This window comes from Rhineura floridana, chromosome 6 (assembly GCF_030035675.1).
Source record: "Rhineura floridana isolate rRhiFlo1 chromosome 6, rRhiFlo1.hap2, whole genome shotgun sequence".
Taxonomy (NCBI): domain Eukaryota; kingdom Metazoa; phylum Chordata; class Lepidosauria; order Squamata; family Rhineuridae; genus Rhineura; species Rhineura floridana.
In genome coordinates this window covers 152,976,175-152,994,919 of record NC_084485.1, presented here as the reverse complement: position 1 = coordinate 152,994,919, position 18,745 = coordinate 152,976,175, and the positions used below count along the sequence as shown (strand labels likewise).

Below are 18,745 nucleotides of genomic sequence, written 5' to 3'. Positions count from 1 at the left end.
CACTTGATGTTTTGTGTAGTGTGCTCATGACTTTGCTAGATTAAAATGTAAAGTATTTTAAAGCAGGGGTGGGAAACCTGTGGCCTGCAGGCCAAATTTGGTCTTCCAGGCTGTTTTCCAATAACCACATCCACCTACCCTACATCTGGCATATGGGATGTCAGGTGTGGTGCAAGTAGAGATGTGACTAGATCAGCTGCTCATCAGGTGGTGCATCCTTCACTAAAAATGACCCAGTAACTGGGAAGCAACCTAGTCTCTTCTAAATGATTATCCCTCATAATAGTACTTATGAATACTCAATGCTTTAGCTTAAAACAGGGGTGGGTAACCTTTTTGGCTCAGCGGACCAGACCTTTATCTTCCCCCACCCCTGCCCCACCCACTTATCAATCATCTGACATCATTATGACATCAGAAGATTGAAACATGTCAAAGTTGGCCCATGGAGTGGGATAGATAAAGATCTTTCCACCAAACCAAAAAAGGTTATCACCCATTTTAAGCTAAAGCACTGAGAACTAAGAAGTATACATTTTATGAGAGACAACCATTATGAAGTTGCTTCCCAGTTACTGGCTCATTTTTAGTGTAGTGTCTATGTTGAGTGTTGGCTTCTTGGCAGCCACAAAATTTGGGAATGTATGTTAAATAATTGATCACACAGGGTGGGTAGCCTCATCAAGCTAGAGTTGAAGCATTATCAGAACATGGGTTAGTGAGCATATCTATGTGAAACTGCAAAAATATATATTAATAAGATTGGAGCTTATTAATTTGTATGTTTGAAACAAATGTTTCCAGCAAATACTGTATATGAAAAAAACATTTTAAATGTGAAAACAAATTACTACTTCTAAATAATACCCACAGCTATGTCGATGAGGAACATGCTGTGAAATCTGATTTTACCACATTCCTTACTAAGTATTTGCATCATCTATTAGGAAACAATAGTACAGTGCAGTAGCAGCTCAGGCCTGCTTGCTGTCTTCCTTTACCCCTCGCAGTTTGCCCAAGACCTCCGTTAATTGGCCTCACTCTGGTTTAGTCCAGCCACAGCCCCATTCCTGCAGGCCAAGCCAGTTTGTCTGAAGGACTCAAAGGGTGTGATCTATGCAATGTAAAGATGATGTCTTCAGTGGGCATGTAGTGGGAGAGACTGACATTTTTCCAAGGCTCCAGTCAGTCCTCCTGAAATGAAAGGTATATGAATAAGGGATGGACAAATCTTTTTCTAATTATTTGTAAAAGTTAATATACATGAGATTATAAATCATTTAAAATCTTTTTTTTCAAGATACAAGCATAATTTGTTGAAAATTAAAAAGCAGGTGCATGATGCAGTGGGTCATCAGTTGCACATTATGTTTACTCTATTCCCATGCACATATTGGGATAATGCCTGTCTTTTGAAACTGTAATATGCAAACCTAACCTAAGTGAGGACTAGCATCACTTGTATTCTGAATCTATTAGCATATAAGTAATGTTGTCATTTTTTCTTCTTATATTTTCTGTTGCTTATCCATTACTGCATCTCCTCTCCTTCCATGTCCCCCCCCCCAATACACAGAAATTAAATCTGTTGTTTAACAGATCACTGAGTGTGAATATGTCAGAGCACAGCTGGATGGGGGTCTATTGCTCTTACTTATAGAATTCAGTAACCCCAGGTATCCTTAGACGCTAGTATTCATTTATGCGCCTGGGAAAGGTTACCATCATGGAGAAATAGAAGCTTGAACTGTGCTCAGTCCTTATTGTGCTTACTGTAAAATGGAATCTGCTTTACTCAAGGAATAAAACAGATTCCATTTTACAATAAACACAATCAGTATTGACCCTACCAATGAGTTAATGGCGAGGAATTATAAATGTATAGAAGATGCTATGAACATTCATCATAGGGTTTAATGTGGCACAGCCCTATCTCAATGCTGGGATTTGATGTTTTTGACTTACCTTCCAGGTGTGAGCATCATAGTGTGCGCACACACACACATAATTTGCCTTTAGAGGATTAGTCAGACTGTTTCTATGGAATGTGTGTCATATGATAGTCGCTGTGTGTCCCTTAGCATAGTAGTAAGCACCATTTATATCTCCTGTTAGATTCCTACTCAGACGTAAAATAATCAGAGGGGTAAACATTGCAAAAAATGCATTGCAGCTTAACTTGCTTGTTGTTTTTTGTCTCTTGTTTTTTTTCTCAGTGAAGCTGTGGTCAACCAACCTGGACAATTCAGTAGCAAGTATTGAGGCGAAAGCTAATGTGTGTTGTGTGAAATTCAGCCCATCATCTAGGTACCATCTGGCCTTTGGTTGTGCAGGTAGGTTATCAACTGGCACTTCGTGTGATAAGGTGGGCAGAATTACTTGTATATCGAGACCGTACATGCTAATCAAACATTATACTTGGGCTGTTTAATCATTAATACAGCTCTTTCCAAGCTGTGATCAGTGGTCAAATTATAAACCACTTAGTAACTCTGTTCTAGGTGACCATAGGGCAGTTTTTAATATCTTGTTGCTCTCTTTTAGTTAAGTCAGTCTTCTGACTTTACCAGGGGAAATAATTTTGTGTTGTCCCAGAGCAGCCCTGTCTTTTGGTTGTCCCTTTGCTGAGACACTAAGGAGCCAGCATCTGAAGGCCTTCAGCCTACTTTAGTCTGTTCCCCAGGTAGTTTGGCAAACAACTGGAAAATGGAAGCAACAAGCCAAAGTCTTTCCTCAGTAAGGGAAGACGGTTTAGACATTTTTACAAGTATAATAAAGACACGGTAGTGGCTGCAGAAACGTTTTCCACATCAGTTGTTATGCAAAAAACAACAACACCCAGTACGTCATTGAAGAGGCAGACTGCAGTTCAAGAAAATTCTCCGAGCACTTTCTGTTGTTTGAATCAGCAAATCTGCTAGACTATTTAGAACCTTAACATGCCATTGGAACACAAGCATGCGAGCTGGGAGCAAACCATCTTAACACTCCTAAACCATTTGGAAGTCTTGGGTCAAGTGGCTTTATGGCCAAGGAGATTATGGGCTGTGTCCTCGATAAAACTGGCTAAATTAATTTGGGGGAAGGGTCCTGTAGAGAAAAATGGAGAATGGTCTGCCTTCAAGTCGATCCCGACTTATGGCGACCCTATGAATAGGGTTTTCATGGTAAGTGGTATTCAGAGGGATTTTTACCATTGCCTTCCTCTGAGGATCAGTGACTGGCCCAAGGTCGCCCAGTGAGCTTCATGGCTGTGTAGGGATTTGAACCCTACTCTCCCAGGTCACAGTCCAATACTCAAACCACTACACCACTATGACACTCTTTTCAGTTGCAGGGAAAACAAGCCTTTATGCTGTTTGTGGCTAGCATTTTTTTTTAGTTTTTCAAACATAATTTTTAGCATGGGGTAATGTGTTGTTGTTATGTGCCACTCTGCCACACTGGCTCTCTCCTGTAGAGAAATAAGAGACATAAGTACCATGGTAAGTTCAAGTCTGGAGATGGTCAGTTTCCAATATGGACAACACCTGTTTAACTTAAGTAATACTTTCAAATAGCTCTTTTAGGCTACAAGTGACATGCGCAGGCACGGATGGACAGGCAGGCTATTATAAATTTCTATGGGCTAGTAAGTTCTGTAGGTTTATTCTAACAGTGCTTTATAATGATTGAATCCAAGAATTAAAAACTCAGAGTTAAAATTGGGAACACAAGGACTGGTGTGTCTTGAAAAAGAATTCAAGGAAGAGTTGTGATAAGCTGTTTTCCAAACATTTGACTAAAACCTTCATTCTCTAGATCACCCTTTCCCAAGCAGTGTGCCTCCAGATGTTGTTGGACCACAACTCCCATCAGCCTCAGCCAGCATTGCCAATGGTCAGGAAGATGGGAGTTGTGGTCCAACAACATCTGGAGGCACACTGGTTGGGAAAGGCTGCTCTAGATATTTCGGAAAATGTTTAAGGATGGCGGAGGAAGCTACAGGGGAGAGGGCCCTTTCCTCTCAAGCAATCAAAAGCAGATTTCTTTTCCATGCCCTTCTTCAGAGTGGTTTGTGCCAATTCTTAAGTAGAATATTATCATTCCCTCTATGTCCTGATTCAAGTCTGCATAGCGATGGCCAAACTGACACCTTCCATGCACGAAAGGGAGGGGTATCGGCAGACTTGGGGGCAACCTTGAGGTTTGTAGAAATAGGAAATCTAGAAAATAAATGTAAGTGGGGGGAACTAAATGATAAGCTCATTATTCTTTTATAACCACAGTAAAAAAACCTGGTTTACCTATAAAGGAAAATCACTTCACTGGGTGTAACTTGCAATTTAGGAATGTAGGGTTAGATCCTCTCTTTTCAGTTTTTTAGTGGGGTTTTTAGTGGGTATTGGACTTTGCTTTGACAGCTTTGGCACACTACAGGGCTATACAGTTCAAGGGACTTTGTAACAGCAGACAGGGAGTTAACAGAGCAGAAAGTGAGGATCCCTTTGCACTGGTTACAGTGGCAGTGATTTCCAATTTTGTCAGGAAAACCTGCTAGAAGCAGGACTTGCAGTTTGAACAGAACTTAAAAGTTAGTGTCAATTGCAAGTCCTGTTTGGGGCAGGTATTGGCTCCTCCTGAGTGGAACTGATCTCACTCGGCACTGAATTTTAAATGCAGCATTACCTGCAGGTCCTGGTTTTGGCAAGAACTGGTTCCCATGGAACCAATCCCTTTGCATTTGATGGCAAAGTTAAAATGTGCTGAATACAAGCCCAACTTGGCAGGAAAGAATCAGGGGCACATTCTATAGCTTCTGATGGTTCCTCTGAAGCTGCAGTTTTACTCTGTCCCACACCCCATGTTGTGTGAAGTCAGGTATGGGACAGGTGCGCCTGGCTGGGAAAAACAGCCTCTTGGGCCAAATCAATACCCCGGTGAGCCTAGTTTGGTTCACTGGCTGGAGATTTCCCATCCCTGTCAGACTGTATGCTTTACGATTCCTCAAGGGTGGGCATTTAGGATTGCAAAGTTTGCAAAATGTTCTTCCCTCCTTATTCTTCAGCACTGATGCAACAGAAAGTCAGGAGGGCTCTTATACTGCTTCCATCGTGACATGAGGGTGCTGCGTAATGCACCGTTGCCGGCCACATGATCAAGACACACTCTGGGAAAGGATAAGGAGATGGTTGATCCTCTTCCTCGTAGTTATTCATACTTCCCTAGGGGGACCTCGCTTACAGGATTGAGCTTCACAATTTTAAGTAACAACTCATACCAATAGTAGTGAACACTAGACCAGGTATTTCTTTCTGTATGTACTTCATGTACCCATACATGAAAATAGCAGTTCTTCAATCTTACATACTGCTTTTTAAAAATTTTAATTGGATCAGATGCATCAGCATCAGCTGCAAAAGATTCTCATTTGGATGCGGTGCTAACCGTTTCACTTGCCTCCCGTGAACAGAAAGAGAGCAAAGTTAAGTAAGAAAAGTAGAGAATAGTGAGAAGAAAACTGGTGAGTGTTGAATAACATTATTAATGCGTTTACTATCACTAATCTTGGGAGAATGTTGAGGGTGATTTTTAATTCTTAACATTTGTGAGGTTCCAAAATTCTTTGAAGTTATTCTTAAAAACTGGAGCCTCTTCCTTGTGTCTTTGATGTAAGAAGATACATTACAGAAAATGTGGTATGTGTATCAGTAAAAGGATTGAATTTGGAGGGCTGGCTTCTGAGTTTGAGCCAGGCGAAAACTTTTGCCACTTTCATTTTCTGTTAGGGTTGTCAACAGCTGCTGTTCCTGCCTGATTAAAATATGCTCATTGTACTACTCATTCCATCATAATTAACACTTATATCTTAGCATAGAGAGTTCAATTTTTCTTTCACACTGGGCTCCTCTTTTGCTCCAGTTCGTGTTGAGAGTGATACAGCAGCTCTTTGAAAAGCATCCCTGTACTGCTTATGGAATGGTAAAGCTCAGGGAAAATACAGGAGATGTTCACTTTCACAGTAAATCTTCTGTGTGGGCCAAAATATTCAACATGTCCTATTCTGTGGAGCTTGATTAAGCATTCTGTGTAACTAATTGCACGTGAAACTTTCATAGGGAGTCAGCAAAATCATCACAGTGCCACCAGTTGAAAATGCATTCTCTTTTGCTATTGGAATCAGTATTTGTGGCAAACCTTGGCATCGCATAGTTGTTTAGAGGAGGAAGACAAAGAGTGCAGACAAGGAACATATCTGCAAATAGGTATTTAGGGGAAAGTCAGGTCAGAGCAAGGCAAAGTCAACAGAAAAATTGAGAAGGCAGAATTGATATCTAGTCCAGGACCTGCCTTTACACTTGAGGTGTTGACCAGTTTTCCAGTAGCCTCTTCCTACCTCCTTTGAAAGGAGCTATTGAGAGGAAGCTGAAGTTGAAGAAAGCCTGGCATCTCAGTTGATCATGAGAGACCTGGCATTCCAAAGGCAGGACTGGAGAACAATTTCTGACACACAGGTGAATGTATTGCTTAGAAATATTTATAAAATGTATTAAGATATTCTAGGAATGAAGCTCTAATTTCTATGTGTTACACATACAGGTGGTTTTTAAGTGTGAGACAGTTGGTTTACACACACTTAAATAATCCTAATATTCCCTGGTTCTAGTACCATCTGGTATAATAGGAAGCCCATGGTTGAAATCTCCCCCTACCTATAGACTCACTGGTATCTTTCCTAAAGCCACTCATTCTTTCAGCCTCAGTTCTGCCCCCTCCCCCATCTGTAACTATTGAGATAATGTACGGTCTCTTATGAGATATGATAAACTTCTCTTTGTTACCCATTCTCTGCTTATTCACAATAGTCAAATATTGGTTCAGGATGAAAACTGCTACTGATAGATTGATAGGAAATATAAAATAGAACTGAGTGTTATCAGCATACCAGTGACTTTTTGCTCTTAAACTCTCATGACAGTGTAGACTCCTTTAGGGATTCCACAAGCACTTCTGAGTGGTAAATAAACACACACCACACACCAACGAGTGACCACTTGGAAAGGAAAATAAATGGGAATCTTCAGTTTTCTGGGAATGTAATGTCCATTTACCCACTTATTGTCACTATCAATTTCAGTACTGTCTAATGATCTACTCTACCAAAGGTGTTGAGAAGCTTAATAAGAGTCAGGAAAACCTTAGCTCTGTCAATCTCCAAACAAAGATTGTCCACTATAGCATCAAAAGTAGTCTAATCCAAAGCCAAGCTGGGTTTGAAGGAATCAGGACTGACATGTGATCCAGAATGCCAGAAACTGAGCTGAAATCTACAGTCAATTTATTTCAACTGACCTTACGCCAAAATCAGTTTGTAAGATAGCATATATGGGTACACACTGACTTTCAGCTACAAAAGGGGTGAACTTGTGGCCCTCCAAATGTTGTTGTATTACAACTCCCATCAGCCCCAGCTAGCATAGCCAGTTGTCAGGGATGGTGGGAATTTTAGTCCAGCAACATCTGGAGGGTCACAGCTTCCCTATCAGGGAGTTAGGTCAACAACTGCTTCTTTCTTGAGAAAGCAAGAACTTGGTTGTAGTCATTTTACATCAAGAGAGGCCTAGGAAAAGGTTTGGGATAACTTTTTAAACAGTCTGTATCTTAGAGATGTTACGCTTCATATTAAATATTGAGAGATAAATAATGGTACAAAAAAGGGAGAGAATTGCATCGTATTGAATGCGAGGCTCAAACTTTAAGGAAGGCTGCAAAGGCTGTTCAGCTGTGAAAATAAAATGGAAATTGTTTTCCCTACCACTTTCTGTTTGTGTGCTCCCTGAGTTGTAGCATTGTTTAGTATAAACTATAATCACAACTGAATACAAAATGTAGGTAATGTCTCTCTCGTTTCAAGATAACTTTTCATTCTGAAATTATTTTGTAAATATGCCTCAGCAATAACACCAACGTGGTCAGCCTGCATATCTCCCCTCATCCTGAGGAACAAGCCTCTTGGATTACTTGGTATGTCATGAATAACTAGGGGTGCAATCAAAGAACCATGTAACTGATTCTGTCTGCCGAAGAAGCCATTTACTGAACTTGAAAGATACAAGTTCCAGTCTCTACTTTTGTGTAGCAAATCACTTTTATAAAATGAGGCTTTTCAATATAAACCTAGATGATTATTCAGCTCTTACCGTCTTTGTTTTGCATGGTAAAAGCAACCTGCACCACCACCGTCTCAGCAATTCTCAAGACAAGAGCATTTTTATTATGTTTTTATTCGACTTTCCCTCCAAAGAGCTTAAGGCACCATACATGTGGGTTCTCCCACATGGGTGTTCATGACTGAGTGAAAATGTGGCCCTACATCCACTGCTAACCGTGATACTTTACAGCACTTGGAGATTTTTGGCATTGAGTAATTGCTTAATGTTATTAAAACTCAAAAAGTTAACTTGCCTGCAAAAAGTTTACTTCTTTGCCTTTTATTCGTAAGAGCAGCCCATCTTTGGAATAAAAAACAGGCTGGTGATGTTTTTGCAGACTGGCAAAGAAGAAACAATGCTCTCTCCTTCCTTTGCCAACTGGCTTGCCTGGAGAAATCCCATGCACTTTATGCATGGAATTCCTGTTTGTCAATGTTTTCCACGCTAGTGCTTAAATACAAGGCTGATTTAACATCCCATTGCTAAGAACTTTATATAGCTGCAAAGGTGCACAGCGCGTTGTGTGTTAACTTGCTGGTGCAGAAGTATCACGTGTGATGTAAATGAGGAGGGCCACCCAACTATACTTCATGCCAGCTCCATTTTAATGGCTTTCTGCCTAGTGCTGGACAAGTAGATTTGTGCTCTTGCAGTGGCTCAAAGTCATAGGCAATACGTAGAGAAGTCCTATTCCGAGTCAAGTATTATCCTGGCCCATTTCTCTGCCGTATTAAACTTTTTTTCAGACTGCTACATCTCATCTGTCAGCTGTGGCTAATTTGGCACACTGGAATTCACCCACACTGTGGTGACTTCCTGTGTCTACACATAGAGATTGTGACCTTAAGTCAGTGTGGTTGCTACTGAATACCCTATTTGATCATTAGGTCAAGGAATGTCCTGATTCTTTACAAAAATGGTAGTGCCACGTTTTAGTAATTGGAACAGGTGGGACTGCATGATACGGTTACCTTTCATTTTGACCATCTTGCTCCAGAATTAGCCTGGATGAGAGTTTCTCTTTGAATTAGACACTAGCAGTTCTGTTCATCTGTAATGTGGATCTCCGTACAAAAAGCAATGCGACCTTCAAAGTCTATTCCATCGTTTCTGTGTTTCTGTGTGATACACAGTGTGTTTCTAAAGTTCTATCTGTCTTTGCTAACCCCCCCCCCAGCAATAAAAAAACCCTTGTGAGTTCATTTTGTTCTTTTGGTTTCCTGATCCTGAATATGTTAACGCTCCTTTTATTATAATTAATTCTTACATTTTAAACTTCTTTATTGGACATTCTCATTTTATTCAGAGAGACAGATAAAAAGCACTGGAGCAAGGGTCTCTATCTTAATTTTTTTTCTTAATGCCCCAAGCTAAAAATTACTGGAACAGCGTTTTTTATAACATCAAAATGTGTGTTGCCCTGAGGGCGCAGAATTGGGTTTACTCGATAGCTATAAAAAGAAATTATGCCAAAAGGTTAAAGTTTGATAAACATCAGGATTGCTTTTTAACGAAGCTGTTTTGGAGTCTGGAAGAACTGTTTAAATCCAGGGTTCTTTCGCATGTAGTAGCTGTTCAGAGTTCATTTGTTTGCTGATATATCTTGATAAAGTAGTGAAAATGCCAAGTGACCAAAGGCCCCATGCGTATCATGACTCAGAGGGACTCCTGAAGGGCAGGCCCAATGCCAGAGGGCGGCCAGGTTGGCCTAAAGGGACCCTTGAACGGCCCCTCCTTAGGGTAAGAGAGGGGTGCTCTCATTCTGCAGCACTGTTGGGTCCTGCAACCTGACATTTCTGTGGATCACGGAGTGGGAGCTCCCAGGCACCCCCACCCCTTATAGGCAGTGCAGGCTTCAAAAAGCCCACCTGCCCCATCTATCTCCCCTGTCAGTATGCACACCATGTGACTGTGCATGCCTGCCTGCCTGCCAGCCTGCCTGCCAGCCTGCCTGCCAGCCTGCCGTCACCCAAGATGATGGTAGGGGCTTCCCTAATGGGTTGACTCCCCCTGCTGCCATCTTGGTTGATGGCAGGGGTGTGCACTATGAGTACACATCATGCACATGTCATGTGAAAGGTAGGTGGGGTACACAGGTGGGCGTCTTAGCTTTATGCCACCTGTATCAGGAGGGGGTGTTGGGCTACAGTGCTGCAGGCTAGTGTCAGCCCTGAACATTGCCGTCTGCAGAGTAGACCCACCTTCAACTCAGATGCAAGTGTCATTTCAGTACTAGTAGACCTTGTCTTAACATCAATTCCAGAACAGTAGTCACTCTCCATGCTTTTCATTCACCTCCCTCGGTTAAATGAGATCCTCTCTCAAGCTCTGGTTCTGCAGGGACTACAGTCATTATGAACTAGTTATATGTCATGCCCCGACTATATCTGGGGACCTGCCAGCAAGAAGCATCACTCATACAAGTGTTCTAGGACCCTAAACTGCTATTGTGGATTCCCCCCGTATCTTTGTCAGTGTACACTATGAGCCCTGGCCTTATGTTGTCATTTTTAGCAGGATGACACTGCTTGCTATGCAGCCATCACAGGAGTACCATCTTTTCACCCAGGCTAGAATGAATCTCATCGGCATTATCCTGTGACAACAATGGCCTTGCACCCAACAAATGCAGTAGCAGATAATTTCTATGCTGTGAGCCCTCTTTACCTGTCCTGCAGCTACAGACCATGAGAACCAGAGGCACCTCACCTCTTTGGTCACCTTGTTGCTGATTCCATCTACTTTATCTACCTCACCATTTCCACTTGATCTTGTTCCTAAAATCCTCTGTATCTGCCTCAATTCTGCTTGCATCCTCGATGAAGTTGGCCTCCCCTCCCCCAACTTCAGTTAAGTCTGCAGATACAAAGTGGTTCCTGGTGATTCTTACTATCAGATTCTGAGTTTCTGTCTTCAGATACTGCATCCCAACTCTGGTTCCCAACGCTGATGTCAGGAGAACACCTATTTCCCCTACCAAGGATACTAGAACTTACACACCCAGCTGTTCCATATGACTGAAGGTCTCAGCTTAGAAATAAAGTAACTTCCACCACCTGTTTAAGGGCCTGGTGTCCTAACTAGTTGACTCAGACGCCATTGTGTCAATAGCAATTATGATACTCCTGGCTTTGTCCTGCATCACAAGGGCGTCTTGAGACAAGGCATCCCTTAGGAACCCTACATCCTAGAGATTTAAGGAACATATGTAGAGGAATACTATGATTTATTATTTAAATCACGTTGAACATCACATTGTAGAAGCCACTCGAGGAAAGTTGCATGGGAAGCCTAATTTTGCCACCACAGCTTGCAAGGACAGAAAGTTGAATTTCATGGGGAAGACATTTTGCTTGACCATGTTTCTCTTGTCTGATAGCCATTCTATGAAGCCTTTTAACTTATCCTTTACTGAAAGGAAGCTTAAATACTCTGTGTATATCTGACCTGAATGTACATTTATTCCACTTTTTCTCCCCTCTCCCTACTGTCTCCCCTGTGCTGGGTTTTAATTGCAAATTTCTCAGGGCAAGGACTGATCTTTCTTTGTTCTGTAAAATGCCATGAAGGTTGGTAGCATTATGTATTTTTTTATTTTTATTATTTGATTTATATCCTGCCCTTCCTCCCAGCAGGAGCCCAGGGTGGCAAACAGATGCGCTAAAAACATTTTAAAACATCATAAAAACAGACCTTAAAATACATTAAAAAAAAAAACTTTTAAAACTTCTTAAAAAAAAGGGTTAAAAACGTTATTAAAAAAACATATTAACCAGCAATTCTAACACAGACGCAGACTGGGATAGGTCTCAAAAGGCTTGTTGAAAGTGGAGTCTTCAAAAGGCGAAAGATTTATACAATCTGAAGAGAAACCAGAGTATTTTATTTCATAATATCTAATATTATGTTCTGTATTTGTGGTCAGTTGACTGTAAATAAAGATTTGATTTGATTCTTCAAAAAGCGCTGAAAAGGTAGCAGAGATGGTGCCTGCCTAATACTCAAGAGGAGGGAATTCCACAGGGTAGATGCCGCCACACTAAAGGTCCATTTCCTATGTTGTGCAGAACGGACCTTCTGATAAGATGGTATCTGCAGGAGGCCCTCACCTGCAGAGCGCAGTGATCGACTGGGTATATAAGGGGTAAGATGCTCTTTCAGGTATCCTGGTCCCGAGCTGTATAGGGCTTTGTACACCAAAACTAGAACCTTGAACTTCGCCCGGTAGCAAATGGGCAGCCAGGGCAATTCTTTCAGCAGCAGGGTGACATGTTGGCGATACCCTGCCCCAGTGAGCAGTCTCGCTGCCGCATTTTGCACCAGCTGCAGCTTCCAGGCCAACCTCAAGGGCAACCAACCCCACATAGAGTGAATTACCGTAATCCAGCCTGGAGGTTACCAGTGCGTGGACAACAGTAGTCAGGGTATAAAATAATTATAAAAAGTAAATGTGAACCAACCGGAATAAGGAATTTCAAGGGTCAGTACCAGTCACATGCTGTTGATCCCTGTTGTCAATAGTCAAGTCCACAAAAGATGCCACAAGTGAAGCAGAGGATGGGCAGATCAATACATCAGTGGCTTGCTTGTAATTTTAGTTACACATCTATATGTAGTTGAATGTGCTTCTATATGTAAATAATTTCTAGTGCAGGATTGCTTTGCTTGTGTAGGAAGATGAAGCTGATAAATGCAGTGAGTTAGGAGAATAAACCTATGTTAGGAGATTAACTTTGTCTAGCAGGACACCAATTTTACACCACCGCAACAAAAAGAAAAAAAGAAAGTGTCTTTTGCCTAGTTCACAATGGAGGAACTGTTTAATACACATCCTCTGATCTCAGTATAGTATATGTTTGTTTAGGGTGTACAGCAAAGGTCGCCAGCCTTTTTGAAGAAGTGCCTTGGGCACCAGTTACAAAATGTCTGTAATGGGGGTGTGGCATAATGCACAATGGCTGCTGTGGGGGCATGGAATAACACAAAATTAGACAGACTATAGTAATTGCTGGACAAGTTCCCATGGGAAGCTAGCTATGTCCTGCTGGTCCTGATTATGGAGATCACACAATATTGATTTCTCACCCACAGAAACAACAGTGCTGTTGTTGTCTAATAACAGGTATCATTCCTCAGTACCAGCAAAAATAGACAAGGTGGCTATGCCACATTCACACACTCAACGCACAAATGCAGACTTCAGATATATGTGCATCTCTGTCACACTCATACATACACAGTCCGCGTATATATCTTTCTTTCACAGACCACATATTAATAAATATATGCCTTCTCTCTCTCTCTCCATCACACACACACACACTGCTCACAGACCACACATGCATTAATATGCTCCCCGCTTCCTCCAACTCAAACCCACCCACATGTACAAGTGCATCTCCTCTCTCACATACATGGGTGTCCACAGATCTATTCCGTGTGTGTGTGTGTGTTTCCTAGGGTCATGGTGGCAAAGTAAAACACTGAAAGGGTGGAGCAGGTTAATTTCACACAACAAAACAGAAGAATGTCTAGATTTTGCCATATATCTCAGGTTCTAAAAATGCTAGAAGCCTAGGGCTTGTCCACATTTTAGCATTATTTAGTTGTTAGTCCATTCCCCCTCCCCCATTTGAATTAGACTGGAATGCTCCACACCCACATGTAGTTGAATGTGTATGTGAGAAGCAACTATTGAATTGAATTTAATTGAAACTTTATTTTTACCCCGCCCTTTTTCCAAACTGGAACTCAGGGCGGCTTACAAATAGAACTACATGTAGTTAAAAACATAGAAAAACATACAATTAAAATGCAGTTAAACTATGCACAACCTTAAAACCATAAAAGGCACTTAAAAATCTAAAAACAATTTAAAATAATACAGAAAATAATATAAAACATTAAAACAAGCCTTGTAAAGCCCAATCCTAAAACACCTTCTATCCCAAAAGCCTGTCGGAATACAAAAGTCTTTACTTGCCGATGGAAGGATGGCAAGGAGGGGGCCATTTGTGCCTCCCTAGGAAGGGAGTTCCAGAACCTAGGAGCAGCCACAGAGAAGGCCCTATCTCGCGTCCCCACTATTCGCACTTGTGAGGGTGTTGGGACTGAGAGAAGGGCCTCTCCTGAAGATCTCAGGGCCTGGGCAGGCTCGTATAGGGAGATACGGTCTGACAGATAGCCTAACTATGGCCTTTCCCGTTCATTTTTGTGTTTGTCTTCACCTTTTTTGTTGATTCTATTATGCTGATTAAGAACCAATAGGGCATGTGCACAGACAGCTATAAAAATCACGACCAGGAAGTGCACAGAAACACACAGTCAATCTCAGCAGACAGTTGTAATGTGTATAATGTGAAAGAGCTGTGAGCATGGTAGCATGGAAAGAAAAGAAATAGAAAGCAATAGAAAAATGAAAGCATTGATGAAGTAGAGAGCGTGGAAAGGGGAGTAGCAGAAAGTGATGATTGATCCACCCACCCCAAATCACCCAAACAAATATTCTGCGTCCCTGACCGGAGTGGTTTAAGCCTGATTTCCCCCCCCCCCCAAACTCATAATGTTATCCATGTATCTGGTTAATCCAAATTTATAGGAGAAAAGCATTGAGATTGGTGTTGTTTGAGGGTAATGTGGACTACACAAATTAAATGGGAATGCAAACAGCTGCAGTAACACCAGGGCTGGTGCCAGGCATGCTAGGGCCCTTGGGCACCAGTCTGTCCTGGGTCCCAGCACCTGCACAAACGCACGCCACACCTACCTACTTTCTGCAATCTGCGACAGCATCGGCTTCCATGGGTTGTGGAGAGGGAGCTCCCAGACACCTCCCCTGCTGTCACGCACGCCCCACCTACCTCTCCCTTGACACAAATGTCGGTTGCGCTGCGGGTACAAGCCTGCCATTGACCAAGATGGCGGCCAAGGTTTCCCTAAGGGGCTGATGCCCCTTCCGCCACCTTGGTTGATGGAGGCATCAGCCCCTTAGGGACAACTCCCTCTCTACAATCAGCGGCAGGGGCGGAAGCCGACACTGCTGTGGATTGTGGAAGGGAGCGCTACCCACCCACCCTAAGGAGGGGACCTTCAGGGGGCCCTTGCCCAGGGCCCGACCTGGCCACCCCCTGGCACCAGCCCTAAGTAACACAGTAAATGCTGGTGTGCACAAGCTCTCACTGCTTTTGAAATGAAAGCTGGGGATCTGTAGATTATGGCTTATCCTGGGGGTCCCAAAGAAGGCATTCACAGGTGCCAGATTGGCAATCTGTGGTGTTTGGAGTAAAAAATTAATTTGACACCTGAGGAATCTAATGAAAAGGAAGTAGAAATTCTGTTTTACATGTATAGCATGTCTGATGTGTCATTGAGCCACCTTCCCATGCTGTTCCGCTTGCTGCAACTCCCTTTTATCATTCCTGTCTGTTCAATAGGGAATGACACAAAAATATAGCTGGCAGATGGGGAGCATTAATGGGAAAAGTTTTCATTTAAAGCAAATCCTTTAGTAGGCCTTGTGTTGAGTGAGAGAAGTTGCCGTGAATACTTCTCTTTCAGTGTATAGTAGGGCCCCGCTTTAAGGCGTTCCGCTGATACTGCGGCTTTTGTTTTCCATTTTAAAGGGTTTTTCCCCCTTTTGCGCCGTTTTTGTGTCATTTTCGTACGATGCGGCCCATTAAAGTCAATGGGGTTCCGCTTTACGGCGTTTCCTGCTTTATGGCGGGGGTCCGGAACGGAACCCGCCGTATAAGCGGGGCCCTACTGTATGTGAGGAAAGAACAATTGCCTGTCACCATGGGAACCACTGAGTGGGATTCTCGATTAAGTAACCCTCTTGGCTGACATGAGTAGTAGGAATGAAGTGGAGAAGCAGAGGGTTAGCTTAATGCTGTGGAACTGAGGGTGGCTAGGGATTTTTGGTGTTCATTTCTTGGGTGTGCTCCTGCTTTGGTTTTTGATAACTCCCAGCTTTACTGTGCTTTTTCCTGAGTATTGCATCTTGCAGTTGATATTAAAAACTAAGTTATTTTTAATAAAAGTTCAATATAAAATAGAAATAAACTCTTTGATGTGAGTCGCATTTGAAATTCATTCCACTCTCTTTTTTCCTCGTATTCTCCTAAATGCAAAATTACTATGAGTACCAGCTACTGCAGCTTCCATTAGAGAAAATAATACCACTTCAGGAGTTCCCAAGACTGGAATTGTGTTTGAGAAGCTTCCAGCCATTGACTCAAAGAAGTTGCTTGATGGAATGACACATTTAATTACCTGCCTCAACAGATGATGTGTCTGTTGCTTTTAATCCTATGCTGCATAAGTTTCTAGCTATATCAAAGTTTCTGTCTTCTTCCCTGCTCAGTTTTCTATTATTTATTTATTGCATTTATATCCCACCTTTTCTCCAAGGAGCTCAGAGTGGCATACGCAGTTCTCCCCTCCTCATTCAATCCTCATAACAACCCTGTGAAGTAGATTAGGCTGAGAGGCAGTGACTGGCCCAAGGTCACTCAGTGAGCTTCATGGCTGAGTGGAGATTCGAATCCTGGTCTCCCAGGTGCTAGTCCAACAATCAAACCACTACACCACTATGGCACTCTTTTCAGTTACAGGGAAAACAAGTCTTTATGCTGTTTCTCTAGCATTTTTTTTAGGTTTTCAAGCATAATTTTTTAGCAAGGGGTAATGTATTGTTGTTGTTGTTGTTATGTGCCTTCAAGCCGATTTTGACTTATGATGACCCTATGAATCAGTGACCTCCAAGAGTATCTGTCATGAACCACTCTGTTCAGATCTTGTAAGTTCAGGGCTGTGGCTTCCTTTATGGAATCAATCCATCTCTTGTCTGGTCTTCCTCTTTTTCTACTCCATGCTGTTTTTCCCAGCATTATGGTCTTTTCTAGTGAATCATGTCTTCTCATAATGTGTCCAAAGTATGATAACCTCAGTTTCATCATTTTAGCTTCTAGTGACAGTTCTGGTTTAATTTGTTCTAACACCCAATTATTTGTCTTTCTCGTAGTCCATGGTATGCACAAAGCTCTCCTCCAACACCACATTTCAAATGCGTTGATTTTCTTCTTATCCACTTTTTTCACTGTCCAACTTTCACATCCATTCAGAGAGGTTAGGAATATCATGGTCTGAATGATCCTGACTTTAGTGTCCAGGGATACATCTTTGCATTTGAGGACCTTTCCTAGTTCTCTCATAGCTACCCTACCCAGTCCTAGCCTTCTTCTGATTTCTTAACTATGGTCTCCATTTTGGTTAATGACTGTACCAAAGTATTGATAATCCTTGACAAGTTCAATGTCCTCGTTGTCAACTTTAAAGTTACATAAATCTTCTGTTGTCATTACTTTAATCTTCTTGACGTTCAGCTGTAGTCCTGCTTTTGTGCTTTGCTCTTTAACTTTTATCAGCATTCGTTTCAAATCATTACTGGTTTCTGCTAATAGTATGTTATCATCTGCATATCTTAAATTATTGATATTTCTTCCTCTAGTTTTCACACCTCCACCTTGGTTCAATCCTGCTTTCCATATGATATGTTCTGCACATAGATTAAACAAGTAGGGTGATAAAATACACCCCTGTCTCACACCCTTTCCGATGGGGAACCAATTGGTTTCTCCATATTCTGTCCTTACAGTAGTCTCTTGTCTAGAGTATAGGTTGCGCATCAGGACAATCAGATGCTGTGGCACCCCCATTTCTTTTAAAGCATTCCATAGTTTTCTGTGATCTACACAGTCAAAGGCTTTGCTGTAATCTATAACGCACAGGGTGATTTCCTTCTGAAATTCCTTGGTCCTTTCCATTATCTAATGTATGTTTGTGATATGATCTCTGGTGCCTCTTCCCTTTCTAAATCCAGCTTGGACATCTGATATTTCTCACTCCGTATATGGTAAGAGTCTTTGTTGTAGAATCTTGAGCATTACATTATTTGCATGGGATATTAAGGCAATAGGGCAATGTATATGTAACATATAATGTGTTGACTCCCATTTCCATAGTTTTTCAACCCTTAAAAATGTATTCCATTTTCATCCAGTAATGCAATTCACTATTTATTTATTTTGTTTTATTTATTACTTGATTTATATCCCACCCTTTCTCCCAGCAGGAGCCCAGGGCGGCAAACAAAAGCACTAAAAACACTTTAAAGCATCATAAAAACAGACTTTAAAATACATTAAAACAAAACAACTTTAAAACCCTTTTTTTAAAAAGCTTTCAAGACATATTTTTTAAAAAGGTTAAAAACGTATTGTTTTTAAAAAAGGTTTAAAACATATTAAAAAGCACTTCCAGCACTTCCAGTGCTGTCACTTATTTTACCAAAGTGGCAACAGCCATACACAAGATGGAAGTATCAGCAGACCAGGTGTAACTTCAAGGTTTGCAGAAATACCAAATATATATGTATGTATTACTGACTGACTGACTGTTCAGGGGTGAAGCACTGGAAAACAGCTGGGAAGGTCAATAAGTGGCTGGAAAAGAAGGATAGAAAAACAGACAGACATAATAGTGTAGAGAGAACC

General features: G+C 41.7%; 1 protein-coding gene across 4 annotated transcripts in view; it reads left to right on the top strand.

The window, feature by feature from the left end:
• Positions 1-18,745, top strand: part of COP1 (COP1 E3 ubiquitin ligase) — a 215,337-nt gene that overhangs the window by 122,934 nt on the left and 73,658 nt on the right. For 3 of the 4 annotated variants that reach the window (XM_061634174.1, XM_061634172.1, XM_061634173.1), the window contains one exon: positions 2,217-2,333. In XM_061634174.1, coding sequence (XP_061490158.1) covers positions 2,217-2,333 — 117 coding nt within the window. Of the gene's footprint in view, positions 1-2,216; positions 2,334-5,047; positions 9,371-18,745 lie in introns of those variants that run through there. The other variant, XM_061634175.1, reaches the window with a different exon arrangement.